At 32.6% G+C, this 18,388-nt stretch overlaps 1 protein-coding gene across 31 annotated transcripts in view; it reads right to left on the reverse strand.

Annotated features, from left to right (window-relative positions):
• slo (calcium-activated potassium channel slo) overlaps positions 1–18,388 on the reverse strand; it is a 107,925-nt gene that overhangs the window by 62,529 nt on the left and 27,008 nt on the right. For 26 of the 31 annotated variants that reach the window (XM_076621666.1, XM_076621665.1, XM_076621664.1 and 23 more), the window contains 5 exons: positions 15,082–15,143; positions 14,618–14,714; positions 14,205–14,468; positions 13,259–13,426; positions 2,902–2,993 (listed from right to left, as the gene is read on the reverse strand). In XM_076621666.1, coding sequence (XP_076477781.1) covers positions 2,902–2,993; positions 13,259–13,426; positions 14,205–14,468; positions 14,618–14,714; positions 15,082–15,143 — 683 coding nt within the window. The remainder of the gene's footprint in view (positions 1–2,901; positions 2,994–13,258; positions 13,427–14,204; positions 14,469–14,617; positions 14,715–15,081; positions 15,144–18,388) is intronic. The other 5 variants (XM_076621675.1, XM_076621673.1, XM_033346086.2 and 2 more) reach the window with 1 other exon arrangement.

Consider the following 18,388-nt stretch of genomic DNA (forward strand, 5'->3'; position numbering starts at 1 on the left):
TTCTAGTACTAATAAGCGATGTTTTCTTTGTATAATATACATGATCCTACGTTAGAGGTAGCAGACTAAAGTGGCAAACCGTGCAATCTTGGCAAAAGGTGTGCTCTTGTTATAACTCTTGTAAAAGTAGATCAAACGCCGAAGAAAATTCGAGGAACATTGCAGACCCTTCGTATTTCCTCCAATTTATTTCAACAAAACTTTTGCACCACATACTAGTAAGATTATAAAAATGATGGAAATTCGTTCGAATATAAATAAGTGAGATGCGAATGCATTAAAATACACCAATGCCGAGTGCTCGAGCAACCTATCGATGAACCTTGTTACATCAGAACGAACAAATCCGATCGATAATACAAAGACATGCGAGAAAAGAACTGATTGAAAAGATTTCATGCTTCTCTTGATAAATTTGTGCGCTGCAATCCCTCGTTTCGACGTTTCTTTAAACGTAATAACTATTGCACGGTGAATGATCTCAATAATTATGGATTATATTGTAACATTGACCTACAATATAAAAGATATTTTCTGTAGTTTACTTTTTTTCTCATCCTCCATGATTATTTCAATTTATGAAATATTACATATTTGTTACGACCCTATGTTAATTGAACCCGATTTTTAATATATATTTCATTGGAAATTTTATCTTCTTTAATAATACTACATCTTTCTTACAATTACGATCCCCTAAAAGTATGACCTTTATCCTGGCCCTGGTTAAAATTTTTTAAATTAATATAAGTCTGTAATAAATTAGTAGGTCACTAAAAGTGAAAATTAGAAAACCAAACTCAACAATAATAATATTAAATTATGTATTTACTAGAAGCCTTCCTTTAAAGATATATACGAAGATTTTTTCATTTTCAATGTTTCACCATTATCTGCTCATGTTTATAATCTCTAGATAATACTTTTCCATAAATTGGAACAATTCTGGGGCATGGGAACAAAAGATTCCAATTCATTAGTTTTCGTCCCGATATGTCGACAATCATATTTGAAATTTTTAGTTTTTATTTACGGTACTATACTTAGAAACACTATACTGAATTAAATTTCGAACTATAATGTAGGATATCTCACGTTTGAAAAAATTATTTTCACCTAGATGTAAAATCAATTGATTATTTTGATACATGTGTACACAACAAAGAAAAACTTTTCCTCTTTCTGCGTGTAAAACGTATATTGTTGATGTATTGTCAGTAAGAATAACACGAATCGAATCAGCTACGTCGCTTCTCTGATGCATCAGCTCCTTCGATTGTACGCCAATGTTACGTTTCAATTCTCGAAAATGAAATTATTTCACTGTTGCGTATCCTTTCAAATCATTGAATTAATTAATGAATTGCGTGTTTCGTGTAATTTCATGGAATCTCATTTCCAAACAAGAGATTGCAAAATGGTAACGATCCGTTCAATTTCTCTTTTCGTTGTGCACGAGTATCGTACAATTTTTTAATTATTTTTCATAAAAATAAATCTCATAAAATTTCAGTAATAACAAAGAAATGACAAGGAAACGTTCTGCTGCCAGAATATTCAAGCTACCTCCGATAATTCAAAGATAAATTGTTTCAAGCAAAAGTTTATTATTTTGAAATTTCAACTTTCGGAAATATATATTTTTTCGTAAGAGGGTGAGATCATTTTGTATAGCGTCAACTAAACATAACGCAACAGTGAAACTCACGATTTTATAAATATATAAAATTACTATATTCTATCCAATGATTTTAATTTTATAATTCGACAAATCTGAAACTCATTAAACGATGTGTATTTAAGTTTTTTGTATATACGCATATTTAATCATGAAACTGTATTGGATCTTCCACCGTGATAATTGAAATAACTTCGTTCGCTTGAAAAGAAAAGGGAACGCGGAGAGTGATAGCACATTTACAAATGCGACATTTCTGAAACGTCAAAGTCCGCATAATCGCGTCAGCTATAACGAGCTTCTCGGCACTCTTCGTTCCTTTCACTTTGACTAGTTTATAGTTGTCGTGTTCGCAAGAATACCAGAGACATACTTCAATGTGTATCAATGTATTCATCGATTATTTCACCAATTCTGTCCGAGAAATTCCAATCTTTATTTTAAAGCTTTACAACATACGAGTTTACATGATTGAAAGTTCTAATTCTTAGCAACAGATTATAAATTTTAGAAAATGTTACGATAAATCTATGCGTATTCTTTAAGCGTGTGTTTTAATCCGCGAATAACTATTTTTGACTTAAATATTTTTCAACTAATTTATAATGTATATATAGGATAAAGATTACAGTAAAATGAACAGAATAAAAATTACGATATAACGTGTTAGAAATATGACAAGATTAAAAATGAAATATAAAAGCGTAGAAAGTAAATTTGCAGCACATTTTTTGAGACACGAATTTTACGGATACTTGTAAATTTTTCTACTTAAATTAGAATATCCATGGTTTACAAAGTACACACATACAAATCACAAATTACAACGATCACCAAGAAGTTTCCAACGCGTGTAAAAATTTATCACCAACCTCATTTTCTCAATTTGTACCACCTGATTATTTACGCGAAAAGATTTCAGAAATTCTCGTCACAGACTTAATGAGATAACCCAGAACGTGATACACGAAGGTATGTGACAGCGTCTATGCAAGAGTATGTTGGTGTGTTTCTAATGCATATGTAATTACGATATAGCAATGAACTATTGTAAGGGCGTATGTAACTAACCACGAGTTATATGTATAAATATATAAAATGTGTAAACGTGTGTACATACAATATGAAAAGATTAATCAAGTATATATACATACTGAAAGTAAAAGAACAATGTTAATAGACAAAAAAAGACAGGATTGAAGGATGTAATTATATAATAATACCTCTTTCCGTGTTCCCGCTTGTATTCGCCGCTGTACTTGGACCTACTGCCTACGAGCTCTATTATCTCAGGTATGCTACTAGCAAAAATTGCCTGCAAATAGAAATCATAACTAGAAAACGCTATGCCACTACGAACCGTTACAAACAAACTGGGTCATCTATGTATGGTTGCAATGTACAGCAGAGGCTTTCGCCAGATATATATACCCGTTCGCTGGATCCTCGGATTACGTGGTCACAGCAGAACGAGAGAAAAAAAAGAAGGAGGAAGGGTAGGTTTTTGGAAAAGAGGGGATTAAAAAGGGAGGAACACATAGGAGATATGGTTCAGGGGCAACGACCTGCCTTCTCCTACTCCGTATGCGCGCGCCTCTCATTGTTCTTCAGCAAAAAATCCCGACCAGTTTGTTATACCCGTACTCATATCCAGCTACGGATGCTTGGCGACTTCTGGATTAGCGTTGGTCGTCATCGAAAATGCACACTCCACGCTTCTGATTAACCTACGACACGATTCTACGGGAAATTGATTTTGCGAACGTTCCGATCTCGTTCAATTTGATCAAAGTTTGACGTTATCGTTATCGTCTTCGACTCGGTTTCCGAGTTTGATTGGTTGAAACTTCACGAATACTTAGAAAATATTAAGTTAACGTTAAAAAAGATATTGATCTTTATTAATCTTCTAGTTCTCGCGTGTTTGGTGGATTGGTTATAATTTAGTGATTTGGTTTTGCCTTTGATGTTGGTTTTGGTAAATTATAATTCGGATGTTGATTTTGGATTTGGTGGATTGGTTATAACCTGGATCTTGTTTCGGGTTTTGGTAAATCGATTAGAATTTGGATTTTAGGATGGATTTTAGCAAACTGATTACAATTGTTAGCTCATTTTTATAGCTTTCTTTTAATTTATTAGGAACTATAATTTTGAAAAAAGTGTTTGAAAATTCATTTGGAGCAAAGTCAATTTCCCTTCTAATTATTACGTTTCTAATGTGAATTCTGGAAAATTCTATTTCTTCGATATTCGAGCGAACAACTATTCGCATAAACCTATGTAACTTCATTGTAGCATCACTGATACAAGTGTATTATTATATATGAATAAGATGAACGGAATTTGTTGAAATAGTATGAGAGTGTATATGTAAGTAGATGCTTTTGCCGAAATGTAATAGTAACGTGTTAGCAAGTAGTCATAACTGCGAGGAAATGTTACAACAGTTTGAAATTGTAGAAATACAAATATTTTCTGTGCAGAGTATTAGAAAAGATAATTATTCAAGTACATTGCCTATTGCAAATATTTTTACATAACGAAAAGCATACTTTTGCTTGTTATTATACAATAAAATTATTTTTATTTTATTATTTTTTAAAAATATATTTGTGTCAGACCATTCAATTAAATGAATTCAGAACCTATGTAGAATTAATTCAAACTGATTTACTTTTAATGTGTGTATGTATATGAATCTAGAAATACACATAGTTTGGAAAGAATCTCGCACCGATATTTTCTTATATTCTTATAAGATCGAAAGAAATAAAGCTAAAAATTGAAGATAAACTATTTGAACTTCCTACTAGAATTTCATCTAATCGTACTCACTGCAATATTTATTTTTCCTTTTCCATTTTCACAAGCAAAAGATATTTTTTTAATACTCTGCTTAATAGATCCTATATACAAGAACGTGTAAATATGTACATGTAATAATAGATACACAATGATGGATCAATTTTATGATATGTACAGTGAAATCGGAAAAATGGTTGATTTACAGAGGAAGCGATACTTTAGGTACAGGTAAAGGTAGTCGAAAATAAAATTGCACATGCTGAAATATTATTTCGTGAAGCGAAGAAAGGTACGAAGGGAAGATCGTGTTACGTTATTAGACATCAAGCAAAAGAATAGAAATCGGGAAAGCTTGTTGAGCACTCTGTCTCGATCAGTATCATTACACATAAGCAAACATTTAAAATCGTTATTCATGCAAATATACGGCATAGCATAGCAGACCCCTACGTTTGCAGATCAGAGAAGAACATTTGCATCGAAATGATTAAATTCGAAATTCGCCAAAAGTCGTGCGTTTGATCGATGCAGTTTCTATAAGTGATTTTACTGTAAGGGTCTGCAACGAGGGAAGCGCTACATCATACTTGCAATTTGATTACTATCTCTAGAATCTCTATTCGTCATAATAATAGTAAAAGAATCAACGAACCACTGTGAACATTTTGTTAGTTTGATTTTGTTAATTGATTCTCAGAGAGGTAAGAACTTTTGGCCGAACCATTAAGAAACCTCATAGTGCTCCCTTCGATTTATTTTAGTCATGTAGTGAGCAAATCACACGTCAGGCAAATTCATCGTACATGTCAAACAACTAAAGACACTGCGGTTAAAGAAAATCATAGTGAAGTACAGTAGATAGGAGATATTTCTATGTCGAATTTTATTGCAAAACAAATTTCGACAAAGTGAAATTCGATCGAGATGTCTCTAAATGAAAGGACAATAATTCCGCAAGAAAGATTGTTTTCGTTAACTAATAACTACTGTTACATTAATCACATATAGTTTCGTTCTTATTATTCGAACATTTAATCAAAATTATTGAAATGATTCGCAAGAGAAATTTATTGCTAGATCATATATACAATGATGTTCGAATATCATTTTTATTATCTAATAATTGTCTCTAGACTAATTACTTAAATACATAATATTTGCGTCTTCGTTTTTTTGTTCGAAAATATAAGCACAATTATTAGTAGAAGATAATAATTAGTATTTGAACATTAATTTGTTAGAAAGGCGTTCTCGATCACTCGTTTGCTGAAACGTTTCGTCGCAAATTATATTCCTCTTGTTTTATCATAAACTTTGCAAGATCGTTATAATGTACAGACCCTTGCTTGAATATTCAATTTGTTTAATTGATATCCTTTCCTTAGGGACACCATGTATAGAATAATGTAATAACACACAAAATGACCGAGCTTGAAAATTGTAATTCTTAATTAAGAGACAGATTTGGATATATTTGATAAAATCGCTGGTAAAACGACTCCAGGACCTTAATAATAAAAAAAAATAGCTTACATGGGGATTGAAAAAATTCTTACAGATACTTTTGAAAAATTATATAGGATGAGAGTGTTTCGACAAACGATACGTTACCACTTACTTTTCTCCTTTGCTTGCCGAAGTTCACTTTGAAAACTAAGATTGATATCGTTTAAATGAAAGACAAGTAAATCTATAAAACTTATGTTTATTTAAACGAAATCATATTTAGTTAATTATTACAATGTTACAAACATGTAAGGTATATCAACTGCTTAGGAAAATTATTAATTTAAAGTATTATATAAAGTTTAACATCATTTCAGAAAATGCTTCGCTAATTCCAATCCACGATCAATTGCCAATCATAACTTTCGTAATGTTTGCTGAATAAAAACTTTGTAAGTGTATTTATTTGATAACTTTGCAAGAGTATTTGTTTGAGTATTTTTCGTTTCATAAACTTCCGCCCTCTTAAAAACGCAACATGAGCGTCTGTATTCCTATCGAAAACAAACAGTGAATTTAGGCAACGAGGAAAATAAAAGATCATGTTATTTGTCAAAGCCACTCTCCTCACGCTGCATAATCTTTCGCTGAATAATTAAATATAGAACGAATTAATTTTGGTAAAAACTCTTTCTACGTTCTTTCGCTACGCGCTCTTTCCCTCTTGCCAACTTCAATTAATAAAATTGTTAACCCAGCCCAAAATTGTCCTATCATTCTTAGCTACGAAACCTACTGAAATCGGTTTGAAGCGGTTCTTTATTGTTTGAGCTGCATACGTTATACCAGAACTCAGTGACATCATACTTTCAACCAAGTGCCAAATGTTTTGAGAAGGTTCCAAAACAAGCTCGCTTTTAAATGGTACGAGGACATTGTTCCTCGTATCACGTAGAATACCGATAACATCGAAACTATTAAACGACATTTTATTGTAAAACATAATACGTTGTAACCTGATATTCTACAAGATAAAATTGACATCCACTATAAGTAACAAATGAAGTTTTTTATATAAGAAACGTGTATTCCTTGTGTTCGTAGATTTATAAGAAATCGTGATTACTCGAAAGAAAGTGTCCTGGAGTGAGAAATAAAATTATACGAGATTTCTCAGTTCCTAGTTTTAATCCCTAGTTTTCTAGTTGCCCTGAAAAATTGTACATGTAGATTATCGAGGATCTTGAACAATCAATATGGAAAAAAAAAAGAAGTTGAACGCTTCGCAACGGCAATCTGAGAACGAAAATCAAAGCGGGCAGAAAAACAAGTACGTAAGTATCTAATGTTAGTAAGGTTAGCAGCATGTTAGCGTTCGCAGAAAGACAGATAAACATACAGACAGAATGAACAGTCATAGATCAAGCTCGCACAGAAACCAACATTTTACTAAAAGTCGTTGGGCTTCGTGCCTTCTGGGAGAATTATAAGACACGTATGAATCAATGTTTCAGGATTTTTAGAAGAACAACGTGCCTCGAATCGAGATATAACAACTTACGGATAAAATGCAAGTAACTTCTGCTTTAAACTTATCAAAATTTCTGTCATCTAGATAGACGTTATCTGACCAAGTTTATGAACCTGAAAAGACTCGAGGCTCGTTCAAACGTAGGATCCTATTAGTTCAAAAATTAGTCGTTGAATTTTGCATGAATTCTTAGGGTAAATCAAATCAACAATCTGCTACGATTCGATTTACCGTATATCATATCACCGATGATGATCGATACACTTGTTGGAAGAACAGTGATTAGATTATGAATAAAGGCGAGACTCGTACAAGAGATTGGAAGCAATTAGAAAAGAAACAGTTAGAGTATGCGATAACGAGGTTGAAATATGTTGTTAAAGGTACATACGGTATGATCGTCATACCGAGCCACTTTCTCTTATCGATTCATTCAGCGAGAAAGTAGTATACGCTTGCTGCTGCAACAAAGCTAATTTACATTACTCTGCGATAAATTACTAAACGCCTCACCAGCAACAAGATATCCGAAGATCGAGATGCTCTACTGTTTTAAATGCTTGAATGTTAGTTGATAGAATGGATATATATCTCTGCCAAAAACGCACGGGGTATTTCGCGTCGATCTATTTTACGAATGCGGCCCCAAAAGTATATCGAATTGAAAAAGATTGATCGTACAGGGATTTAAGATATTTTCATTTACATTATTTTTTATACTTTTGTTTTACTAGTACAATTAGAGAAATTGAACATAAGAGTAACGAGAATGTAATTGATATAAATTAATATTTTAATCTTTTCAATGATACAAATTAACGTTCTAGAGATACACGATAAAAGTACTTATAGAATTGTAATTGTAATTCTAGATAGAAAGATGGAAATCGTTTTTGATAATTATTACGATTAACCATTTTGAATAACAATTAAATTTTGAAACCGAAAAAGACAGTTCTTTTTTAATGTTCATTTTTTTATCTAATGTGACAAACATAAATTATGATAAAGTTTGTAGCGATATCTTTGCTTCTAACTCATTCAACATCTAAAGCTTCATATGAATGATCTCATATTTTTCGGGTGAAATTACGTATTTCGTGTTATTCCACTAGTTCCATAATGGATATCCTAACTTACACAAACAATAGCACATTACCGTAGCGACAGCTAATTTCTCTTTGTCCAATGCCAAATTCATCCCAAAATTCCCTGTATATGTCGCCTCTCTCTCTTTCGAAACTGCAACGACTACTGTTTACTGTCGAACAATCGCAGAACAAAAAGCTCATTTACCATATGCTCATTAACATATCGAAGCATCACGTTTCGCGAGTTGTCATAATTTTGTCGTTTTATTCGTAAATGTATTAAAACGAGACATACATATATGATCCATATATATTTATTTACTTTACGTTTCAAAAAACATCATGAGTTATGTCAAGAAAAATACAAATGTTCTTTGTTCGTCGATATTGTCAAGAACATTTCATCACAAATTTGAATATAATACAAGTGTTAGATCGTAAGGATAACAAATTACTCTTTACTCGTTCAATTTTTTTCAATTCCATATACTTCTGATGACCTCGACTTTCAAAATTTAAACAGAATAATACCCCATCTTCCAGCGTTCTTAAGAATGACCTGGTGTAATCGAAAGCCAAACATATAAACCGCTATACGACATAATAGATTACTTAGAAAGCCTTTACGGTCGGGAAGACAGCGTATAGAGATAACAGAAAAAAAACGTTTGAAACAGCTGCATAAGCAGAGAAATTTTCTCCTCCGACCACTTTACCCCGAGAGAGCTCGAAGCGCGAGATGCCGCGGCGATCCGCGCTACAAACCTTTTCAATTTTCGTACGACAGAGTGAGGCGTGTAGCTACGAGAACGATAGAAGGTCGCCGTCGGGCACCGTCATCAACGTTTCGTCTATTATTCTCAAAGTATCACATATTCCCTCGTAATTACGCTATTGTTGCCTTCAATCCAGTTGGCGAATTATAATTCACGCAGATATGACAAAAAGGACGTGAAACTCGTAATTGAGGGACAGTTTCGAGCCAAGGCGAACATTTTCGTTGAGAACGTACGTTTGTGTGTTGAAACGCCGCACTGGTTCGAACCGTTTCACAGTTCTTCAATATTTTTTTATTATTAGATTGTCAATGTTTATGCAGATCTACATTTTTACGATGATGAATTAAGAAATAGAATTTGAGGAGAAATATATTTTACTTATGAAATATCGTGAATTGTGAAATATTCTATTTTGGATGTTTTAAATATTTCTATGTAGTATAATTGTACAAAGTAATAATTGTACGTAATATATTCCGTATAGTTTTTCATCTTTAAACATAAATAAAAAAATGGCTAATTATTTCGCTTACTTTTACATTAATCATCCTCGTATTTATTCGTTATTCGTTATTTATCCTTATTAGTAGACTGCCGATATTTCTGCATTTATGGGAAATGTAAAAATACAAAAATGCACAGGATGCGCTCAGAAATACGTAAAATATCCAAAATATATTATTCCATATAATGTTTAATAAATAAAATAATTCTCAATAGCTTCCTCTCCTAATAATTGCATTCGTAAAAATATGAATTTGTGTAAACATCCACAGTAATTACAAATTGACGTAGTTACTGAAATGCCTAAGAATCTATAAATCACGAATTTGCTTATGTTATAAAGTCAATCAAAGATTTACACGATTATGAAAATTCAAGAGCTAAATGTACAGTTGCATCCAAAGTGCACTTATCTCGCACGACTTGTAATAAAAATAACAAAGCAATAGTAAAAATAATAGAGGAATCACCTTTTGGTAAAAAGTAGGGGAACGAGGGTTATGTAATTAATATTATACGAAATATCAAGACGGTCCCGACTACGGCCACATATAGAGGTATAGGCATAAGGCACAGGTAGCCAGTATCGCTATAGAAAACTTTCGAGCTCTTACTCGTTACTCGTTCTTTGTTTATCCATTCGTTTATTCCCGTTTTTTTCACGTATTCTTTTTTTGTTCCTTTCCTTATTTTCAATTGCTTTTCTCTCGTTGTTACGAGAAATATAAAATGGTCCAAGCCGGCGTAGGATTGGACCGAGCTACAGCAAGCTGCGTTTCGTTTTGTTTTCTTTTCCTTTTTATTACTTTCTGTTTTTCTTTTTTGTTTTCTTTTTCTTTTAATGAATGAGATATATCCTTTCCTCAATGGCATATATAAAATTGTTTATATATGCGACTCGTGGTGTGGGGGCTCAATTTAAATAGGTACGATTCAAATCGGTATAAAAAGAGAGAGAGAGAGAGATAGATAGATAGAGAAAGTGTGAAGCTGCCCTGTGATTTCGGTTGAAATTCTTACGTTCCGGGTCTCGATGCCTGACGAAGAATCGACTCGTTCTGTACGATCGATATGCGCGAGCAGAGGCAACCGTTAAAATAGAGAAAATGTGAATTTACCTGCCTTATTAGCAGTAATTTCGTTATTACATTTAATTTGAATTAAATTAACTGAGATTAATTAAAATATTAAAATAAATGCTCCTCGTTATTCAAATTATATTGTTTAATATTATTTGTATTTTATTAATTGTGACATAACTCGTTTAAATTATTCGAGTTACAATTCCGTTGTTTAAGTAATTAAAACTAAATTATCGCTATAAAATTATATTCTGAAACTATTCAGACAACAGTAGTACGTTGAAATATACTAAAATTCGATGAAAATGTTTATTTTACTCTCCCAGTCAATTTTATTTGAAGAACTATAATCGTGCATAATCGATCTATTTAAGATTGTTGTCTATTTTTATTATTACTAGGAAACAAGTGCATTAATTTTTGGAGCTGAACAGTAGGTTAATTACGCATCGTGATTCTTCATCTTTCACAGAGACGAGTCTATTCCTCGTCTGGTCGAGAAACACGGCTACCGTGATTGGCGTAAGGTTTGTCGGAGGTCCTAGATTTCGAAGAAAAGAACAATCCTCCTACTTTGTTTCGATAATTTACAGTGTCTACTATGCTGTTAACTGATCTCTCGTATTCTAAATGACATTTGTAGACAAACGTTACGCTAGCATACCCGCGTTTAAACGGCGATGCTCAGGCTTCTTCTAGATATATTATAACATATAGATATGTTTCAACGAACCATGAAAATATAAATTCGTATCGTTATTCCTCTATCGACTACCGAAATTAATACGTGATTTGTTACGATCGATCACACACGCTCAGGTACGCACGCACACTCGCGGCCAGTCACACTTCTCGCAGACACTGCGCATCGTCGTTCAAACGAAGCAATCGATTTCGCGACGACTGACACTGTTCTCCGATGGTTCCTTAACTACATAGAAAATCTATGCGTCTATGCCTCCATTTTACCATTTTGCCTCGTGCTCTTTCACGATAAAATGCGAATTTCTCCTAGTAAAAATTATTCAACAAATGAAAAAAAAATATGCACGCTTTATATTAGCTGAGATGTGTCTCCGGGAATTTCTTTTCGCGTTATGTTAGTCTCTCTGGATTCGAAATTGAACGTGCTAATTAAATTTCTGCATCGTTGTTAGTTAGTTTTGGAAAATTCGTTATTTATTCATAGCGATGAATAGGATGGTCATCTAGTTAGAGAAATATTGAAGAAAGTGAACAACGATCCCGTAAATATTAGAAAATATAATAAAATTGCCTTCTGATCATCCTTTAAGGAGGACGATAAACGGATCTGAATTATGCTCACGTTCAATCACTCAATTAGAATTACAGAGAGTGGTAATTTAGTAAAAAAAGGAGTATCATAGAAGTTCGTAAAAATTCAGCAACTCGCAACTTTTCGTAGAAATTTTATAAAACATCTACGGATTTAATATACGTTGTAATTACAGAGATATAGATAATTTTACATTTATAGCTTTACTATAACGCAGACAGCGAGCACAGAGTAATTGATCATTTCCTGTTTTCAAAAGAAAAGGATTTCTTTCAGATAGCAATTCTGATATTTTAAGAAATAAGAGAAGCGAAATATTAAAGAGAAATTTGCATTATAAATATGAAAGAAAACGAATGTCTCATCATCGAATGGGTTAAGCAGTATCTTTGATTCATTTCGCGAGAAATCGAGCTGACCAGAGAACATTGTACACAGTCGAAATATTCACCGTTTTTGTGTGTCTCAAGGATAATAAATGTGTAAATGTTACGAAAATCTGATCTGCCAATTCATGGCGAGATCGAGGTTCTACTCTAACGACACGAATTCTGCGAAACACTCACATATTCGATCTAATTCCTCGTGTTAATATCAAAGAACAATCGTTCTTTTAATAATCATAAAAATACTATTGATGTACAATGAAATAATATTGCGAGTATCGCTGTAAAATTACTGCGAAGACAATGATACTCGGTTATTGAGATTATCAAGAATAATCTCACGATAACGCAAAGAAAAATGCATCTGCACATAAGTTATGGATGAAAAATGACGGTCACGTGTTTCACAGAGCTCGTACTGCGAATACTTCTCGGGAAAAACCAAATTGTCTGTTTAAATTTGATAATGAATCTTGTGAAATACAAGGACGTAGTAGACGATATTTGAAGAACTAAGAAAGTTTATTTGCGATGTTCAGGCAATTCGATTTTTCGTGCGAGATTCTTCTACACTGAACTATAGAGAGTCATTTATTTCATGTAACATATTAAACATAATATTTTGGCTGTATAAAGATAATATAAAGAAGGCTTACCAAACCGACGAGTAGAAAAAATACTAGGAATGTGCGGCCGAGGACCGTCTGGCAGTAAACGTCGCCATATCCTACCGTGGACATCGTCACGATGAGAAAGTAGACACAAGTCCAGTACGAAAGCTGTTGAGGGTTCGTGAACTCGAACGGGTCCCCTGAGTTTTCAAGCTGCCGGCAAACAATGTTTCTATACTTATAATTCAACATCTAAAATATTGCTTTAGATACTTCTGGATACAATGACTCTCAGTGATTTGTCAAATTTATTAAAAAAAATTCTCCGTAGAATCATAATAGTTATTCTATATATACTTCTTTGTGCCTTTTAAACTGAACAATATACAACAGTGATAGTAACTAGAAAACTTCATAAACCTATTTTAAATCAAATTCTCCCAAAAATATTTTAATTGAACTCGCCACCAAGCATGTCGCAAATTAAAAACCAAATTGAATATTAATTTTCTCTAATTGAAGCTAACGATTTTTTCTGTAAAAAAATTGCAGGTATTTGTAAATTTATTTATATAGAACAATGTTCACATTGTCGATATCGTTATAACAACGTCAATGAAGTAAAAAGAATTATGTTTGTAATTCTATTATACTTTGCAATAAAATTTCTAATTACTTTTGACCCTCCTTCGGCAATTTTCTTAGGCTCTTGTTTTAAAAATCCTCGAAAAATTCTTCAATATTCTTTTCCAGGTTTCTAGAATATCATCCAATAATTTTTTATTGCTGAATATGTTACCTTAACTTTTTTAAGCAAAGCAAGATTTAAACAAGAATATGAGAAAAGTGAAAGATTGTTTAAAATTACTGGTCGAAGACGACCAGTAACTAACTACTTAAGTATTCACATGTGAAAAAATGACATGAACGAGAGGAATGAAAAACAAGAAAGGGAAGGTTAGAGTTGATGAAATAACGAATAACATCTTACCAAATGAATGATGCCAGCAGCTGTTAACCAGACGGAGATGAAGATCGATACAAGTTGGGCGAGACGAATGGAACTCGATGTCTTTAGAATGTTTAGGTACTGGAGGATGTCAGGGACCGTCATCAGTCGTAGGGCTCGGAGGAACCTCAGTCCGATCCACGTCCGATCGAGATATATCGACACGAAGGACGGTGGTATCGTAAAGTAGTCCACGAACGAATACATCTCCAGCATGAACCACAGCTTATCACTGGCGGCGATAAACTATCACGAAATAAATGTTCAATGTTATCCCTTTCTTTGAACTCTCAAACAATATTGTATCACATCTCTATCAACAGTGAGCATGAAAGAAAATTTTGAAAATTTATACCAATATTTATGTTCGAGAAAATTGTTGTGTTTACACTTACGCGTATAAAAAAGTAGACCATAAAAAATATATTGAAAGCTAAGTCTATCTGCTGAGTAATGTTGTTGCTCCACTTTTGGCAACGTTCCACCTCTTCGCTGTAACATAAAATTGTCATATCGATGTTAGGGAATTACGTTAATATTTGTTTTGCCGATTTATCTGACTGCCGTGAGCAAACAAACAAACAAACACTAATAACATAATCAGCGATGAGAAATATTGTTCCGTCGTGTGTTCTCCTGTGTGTATTTAGATTGCTGGGTAGAATTCTTTTGTATGAACAGATTTATACAAACATAATTGTACAATCTTATTTTAGTATACGAACAGATAACGAAAATTAGACTTCGTTTTAATTACACTGGAATTATTATATAGGATTAAAATGATATTTATTTAAACAGGAATATACCGCAACGTTTGATGTAATATTTTTAATTGAAAAATAATTGGTTTCCTTACCTGGAGGCATCGATGAAGTATATTATAAGCGATGCTATACTGAGAATGAAAACTAACACCACCTGGAACACAAAATATAATGCAACGTTAAACCACTTACTGCCATTAAATTAAAAAAACATTACAGAAAATCATGAACTATAGGAAACTTAAATCTCAAGTAAGGGAATGAATTTCAAATATTTATAATATTCTTTAACATAAATAATTGTACTGACGTACAAGGTATAAAGGCAATAATTCTACATTTTTAATTATACAAATTGTTTCTCCCCATCTCCTATTCATGTTTTCATATCAGATTATTTTACATTTTTTTTTTTTTTAATGTACTACCTATTTTAAGCAAATTTGTATGTGTATTTCATAACATTGTAATTTTTAGTTTGAAAGATTTGTGTTATTTTAACACTGGTAATAAGAAGTTTCAACATCTAAATGCGATTAAAGTGGTACTTGAAGTTCACTCGTCTACGAACGTTGACTAGCGCCGACAAGTAGACACATGGCTGTACTTCAACCTCTTTGTTAGCACTTTTCGAAATGCACGACCGTTCCAAGCGTCAGTTTCACTTCACGATTGTCTTTATTTACTACACGCAGGCAAAAAATCTATTAAATATAACAACTGGTATTTATTATTTGTTATTACAGTAAAACTATAATACGTGATATTGTATATACTATACGTGAACTATATACGTGATTGTAATATTGTATATTTTTATACAACAACTTTCTCTGATTTTTATTTCGATTACGATCTAAATTACTTGCAATGGCTAAAAAAATATTTTTTAAAAGCATTTACTAAAAAATTACTAAAAAAGTACAAGTTTTGTATATTAAACTTCCTATTGTTTAATAATATACGAAATTTGATAATACAAAAGTCTGGTACTATGAAAATAAAGTACGTAGAACCTGAAAGTCAGAATACGAATATTTATGTAAATTCATATTTTTATGACTATATAATGGAACCTAGACAGAAATTTGTTTTATCTACTAAATAATTTAACTAGACTGCGGACGTTTATGCAACCTTATATTTTTATGAACATAATTAAAGAAACGATACTCTACTTCAAACATTGTATATATTTTTGTATATTATATGCACTCCATAGTTTTTTGGAATCTTAAATTTCCTACAAATGCATAAATATCCGGAGCCTAATTATAACAAATACTACACCTTGTATATTTCATATATTTTTAAATATTATGTGAATTTTGTGTATTTTTTTGGCCTTAAAATTTCATAAATGCATAAAAATCCGCAATCTACTAATAATAAAACGCTTTTGAAAATAAGAATATATACTGATATCTATCCTAGCAGTTGGTACAATATATGATTGTGATTGTAACTCAAAACGAACTTCCGCAGCAATTATCTCGAACAATGCCAGTTATAACTGTTATTTTAAACATTGCCAAAGAATACAAATATCTCAAAGTAATGCTTCCCGACTAATGCAATGTAGTCACGAAAAGACACGAATAGAAGTTTTACGTCGAACAAACTCTGACTATGGCCAAACAACTGTGAAAACGAGGATCTTTTCTATTATTCCATTATTTTCTTCCGCCTAGTTTACTCGCAAGAAAATATGGAAAGCAAATATACATACATTGGATGGCGGAGTCATCGATGCGCCAAACATTCGCATACACGTATATCATGTAGCAACATATACATAGATATGTGCAACTTCCGTACTATGAGACTTCTCGTTGAAGCGTATAGCGCAAGTAGCGTGAATAAATAAAGAAGCAGAAGGCTTATGTACTTTAACCGCCGATCGATTTTGCTTGGCTCCGTGCCAGACAGCAACTCGTCAGATACCAAAAAATTTCGCCACATGACTCTTAATCGTCACTGATATATTATCGAAATGAATTTGCCGGATCTGGCCTTTAACCATTTCGCATCAACCTTTCATCATCTAATAAAGCAAAACTTGCCATTTGCAGCCATCCAAATAACATTTTCACTACCAGGAAATTGGTTAGGCAATTTTCAACATTTAGAGAACAATCACCAATCACAAGATTAGTAAATATATGATAAAGTAAAATAAATAGCAAAATACGAGATGGCTTCATCGATCGATCCTTGAATTGCTTAAGAGTAACAGAGAGTAATGAGTCGAAATTCATTCTAATTATTGTCGAATTCTTACGCAAAGCGATTCTGGAGCTTTTGGATTAAGCAGTAGAAAATTATTAAAATTAAAAAGTTTTATTGCCGGAGACAATATTTTGGTTTCTATTATTTGTTATTATTTTCGTATTATAATTTTGTTTTATTGTAGCTTTTATTACAAAACCTGATCAATAAATATTTCTTATTATGAACAAAAAGAAGTTACCCGAAAAAGGTACAGTAGGTTTAATTTCCATAATTGATTCACAACAAGAAATGACTCGTGTGAAGCTATGGTTATTGATTCAGTTATGGCTCTTCACTGTAAAACATATTCAGCTAAACGTAGTGCTTAATCATAAATAAACGATCGATATCTATTATACGTGAAGCTGTTGAATTTTTCATTACCAAATGACTAATTACGGGAATATAAAATGAAAAATGTTCCTTCGACTGTTACTGGAACTCAGCCTGTTGAAACGCGTCAAAAACTAAATCGATTTTATAATAAGCTCTATAGAACCACAAATTTAATTTTGTCAGTCGGATATTTCGCGTGTACCTGTCTCGTTGAAATTTGCAGAAGACCGTGCACATACATATATTCATGTACATACGTATCTACTCTAGAACTGTAGGAGTGCAGAAGAGCATGTAAGGTCATTCTGTCGATGCACCATCTGAGTGTATGCAGCTGCGCTACGAAAATCTAGGTCACCCAAATATGAAGACCATGCACGGACGTTTCTCATATTCGTTTGCCAACCACGGAAGGGAATGGAAGGCCATGAAAGCCAAAGTACAATCATTTCACTAACTTTACGATCTTACGTGTAATTTCGTATTATGGTTTTAAATTTAAGGGTCCTGCTTATCGTTCATATTCATACACGTATCGACAATGTAGTAGAATTTCATTTATATGTTCTTCGTTTATTTAACTAACTATACGGGACTATACGGGACAACTTTATTCGTCTGAAGCTGGATAGATCGAGAAATAAACAATTCATATAATAGAAGCAACTGTTCACTTGATTTTTCATTCGTAGAATAGGCATTCACTTTCACGTAATAGATTATGATGGGTTGGAGTTCACTCAATCAGTGTAATATAAGAATTCACTGATTTTCCTGGCAATTTATAATTCT

The sequence above is a fragment of the Bombus vancouverensis genome, chromosome 9 (assembly GCF_051014615.1).
Source record: "Bombus vancouverensis nearcticus chromosome 9, iyBomVanc1_principal, whole genome shotgun sequence".
Lineage (NCBI taxonomy): Eukaryota > Metazoa > Arthropoda > Insecta > Hymenoptera > Apidae > Bombus > Bombus vancouverensis.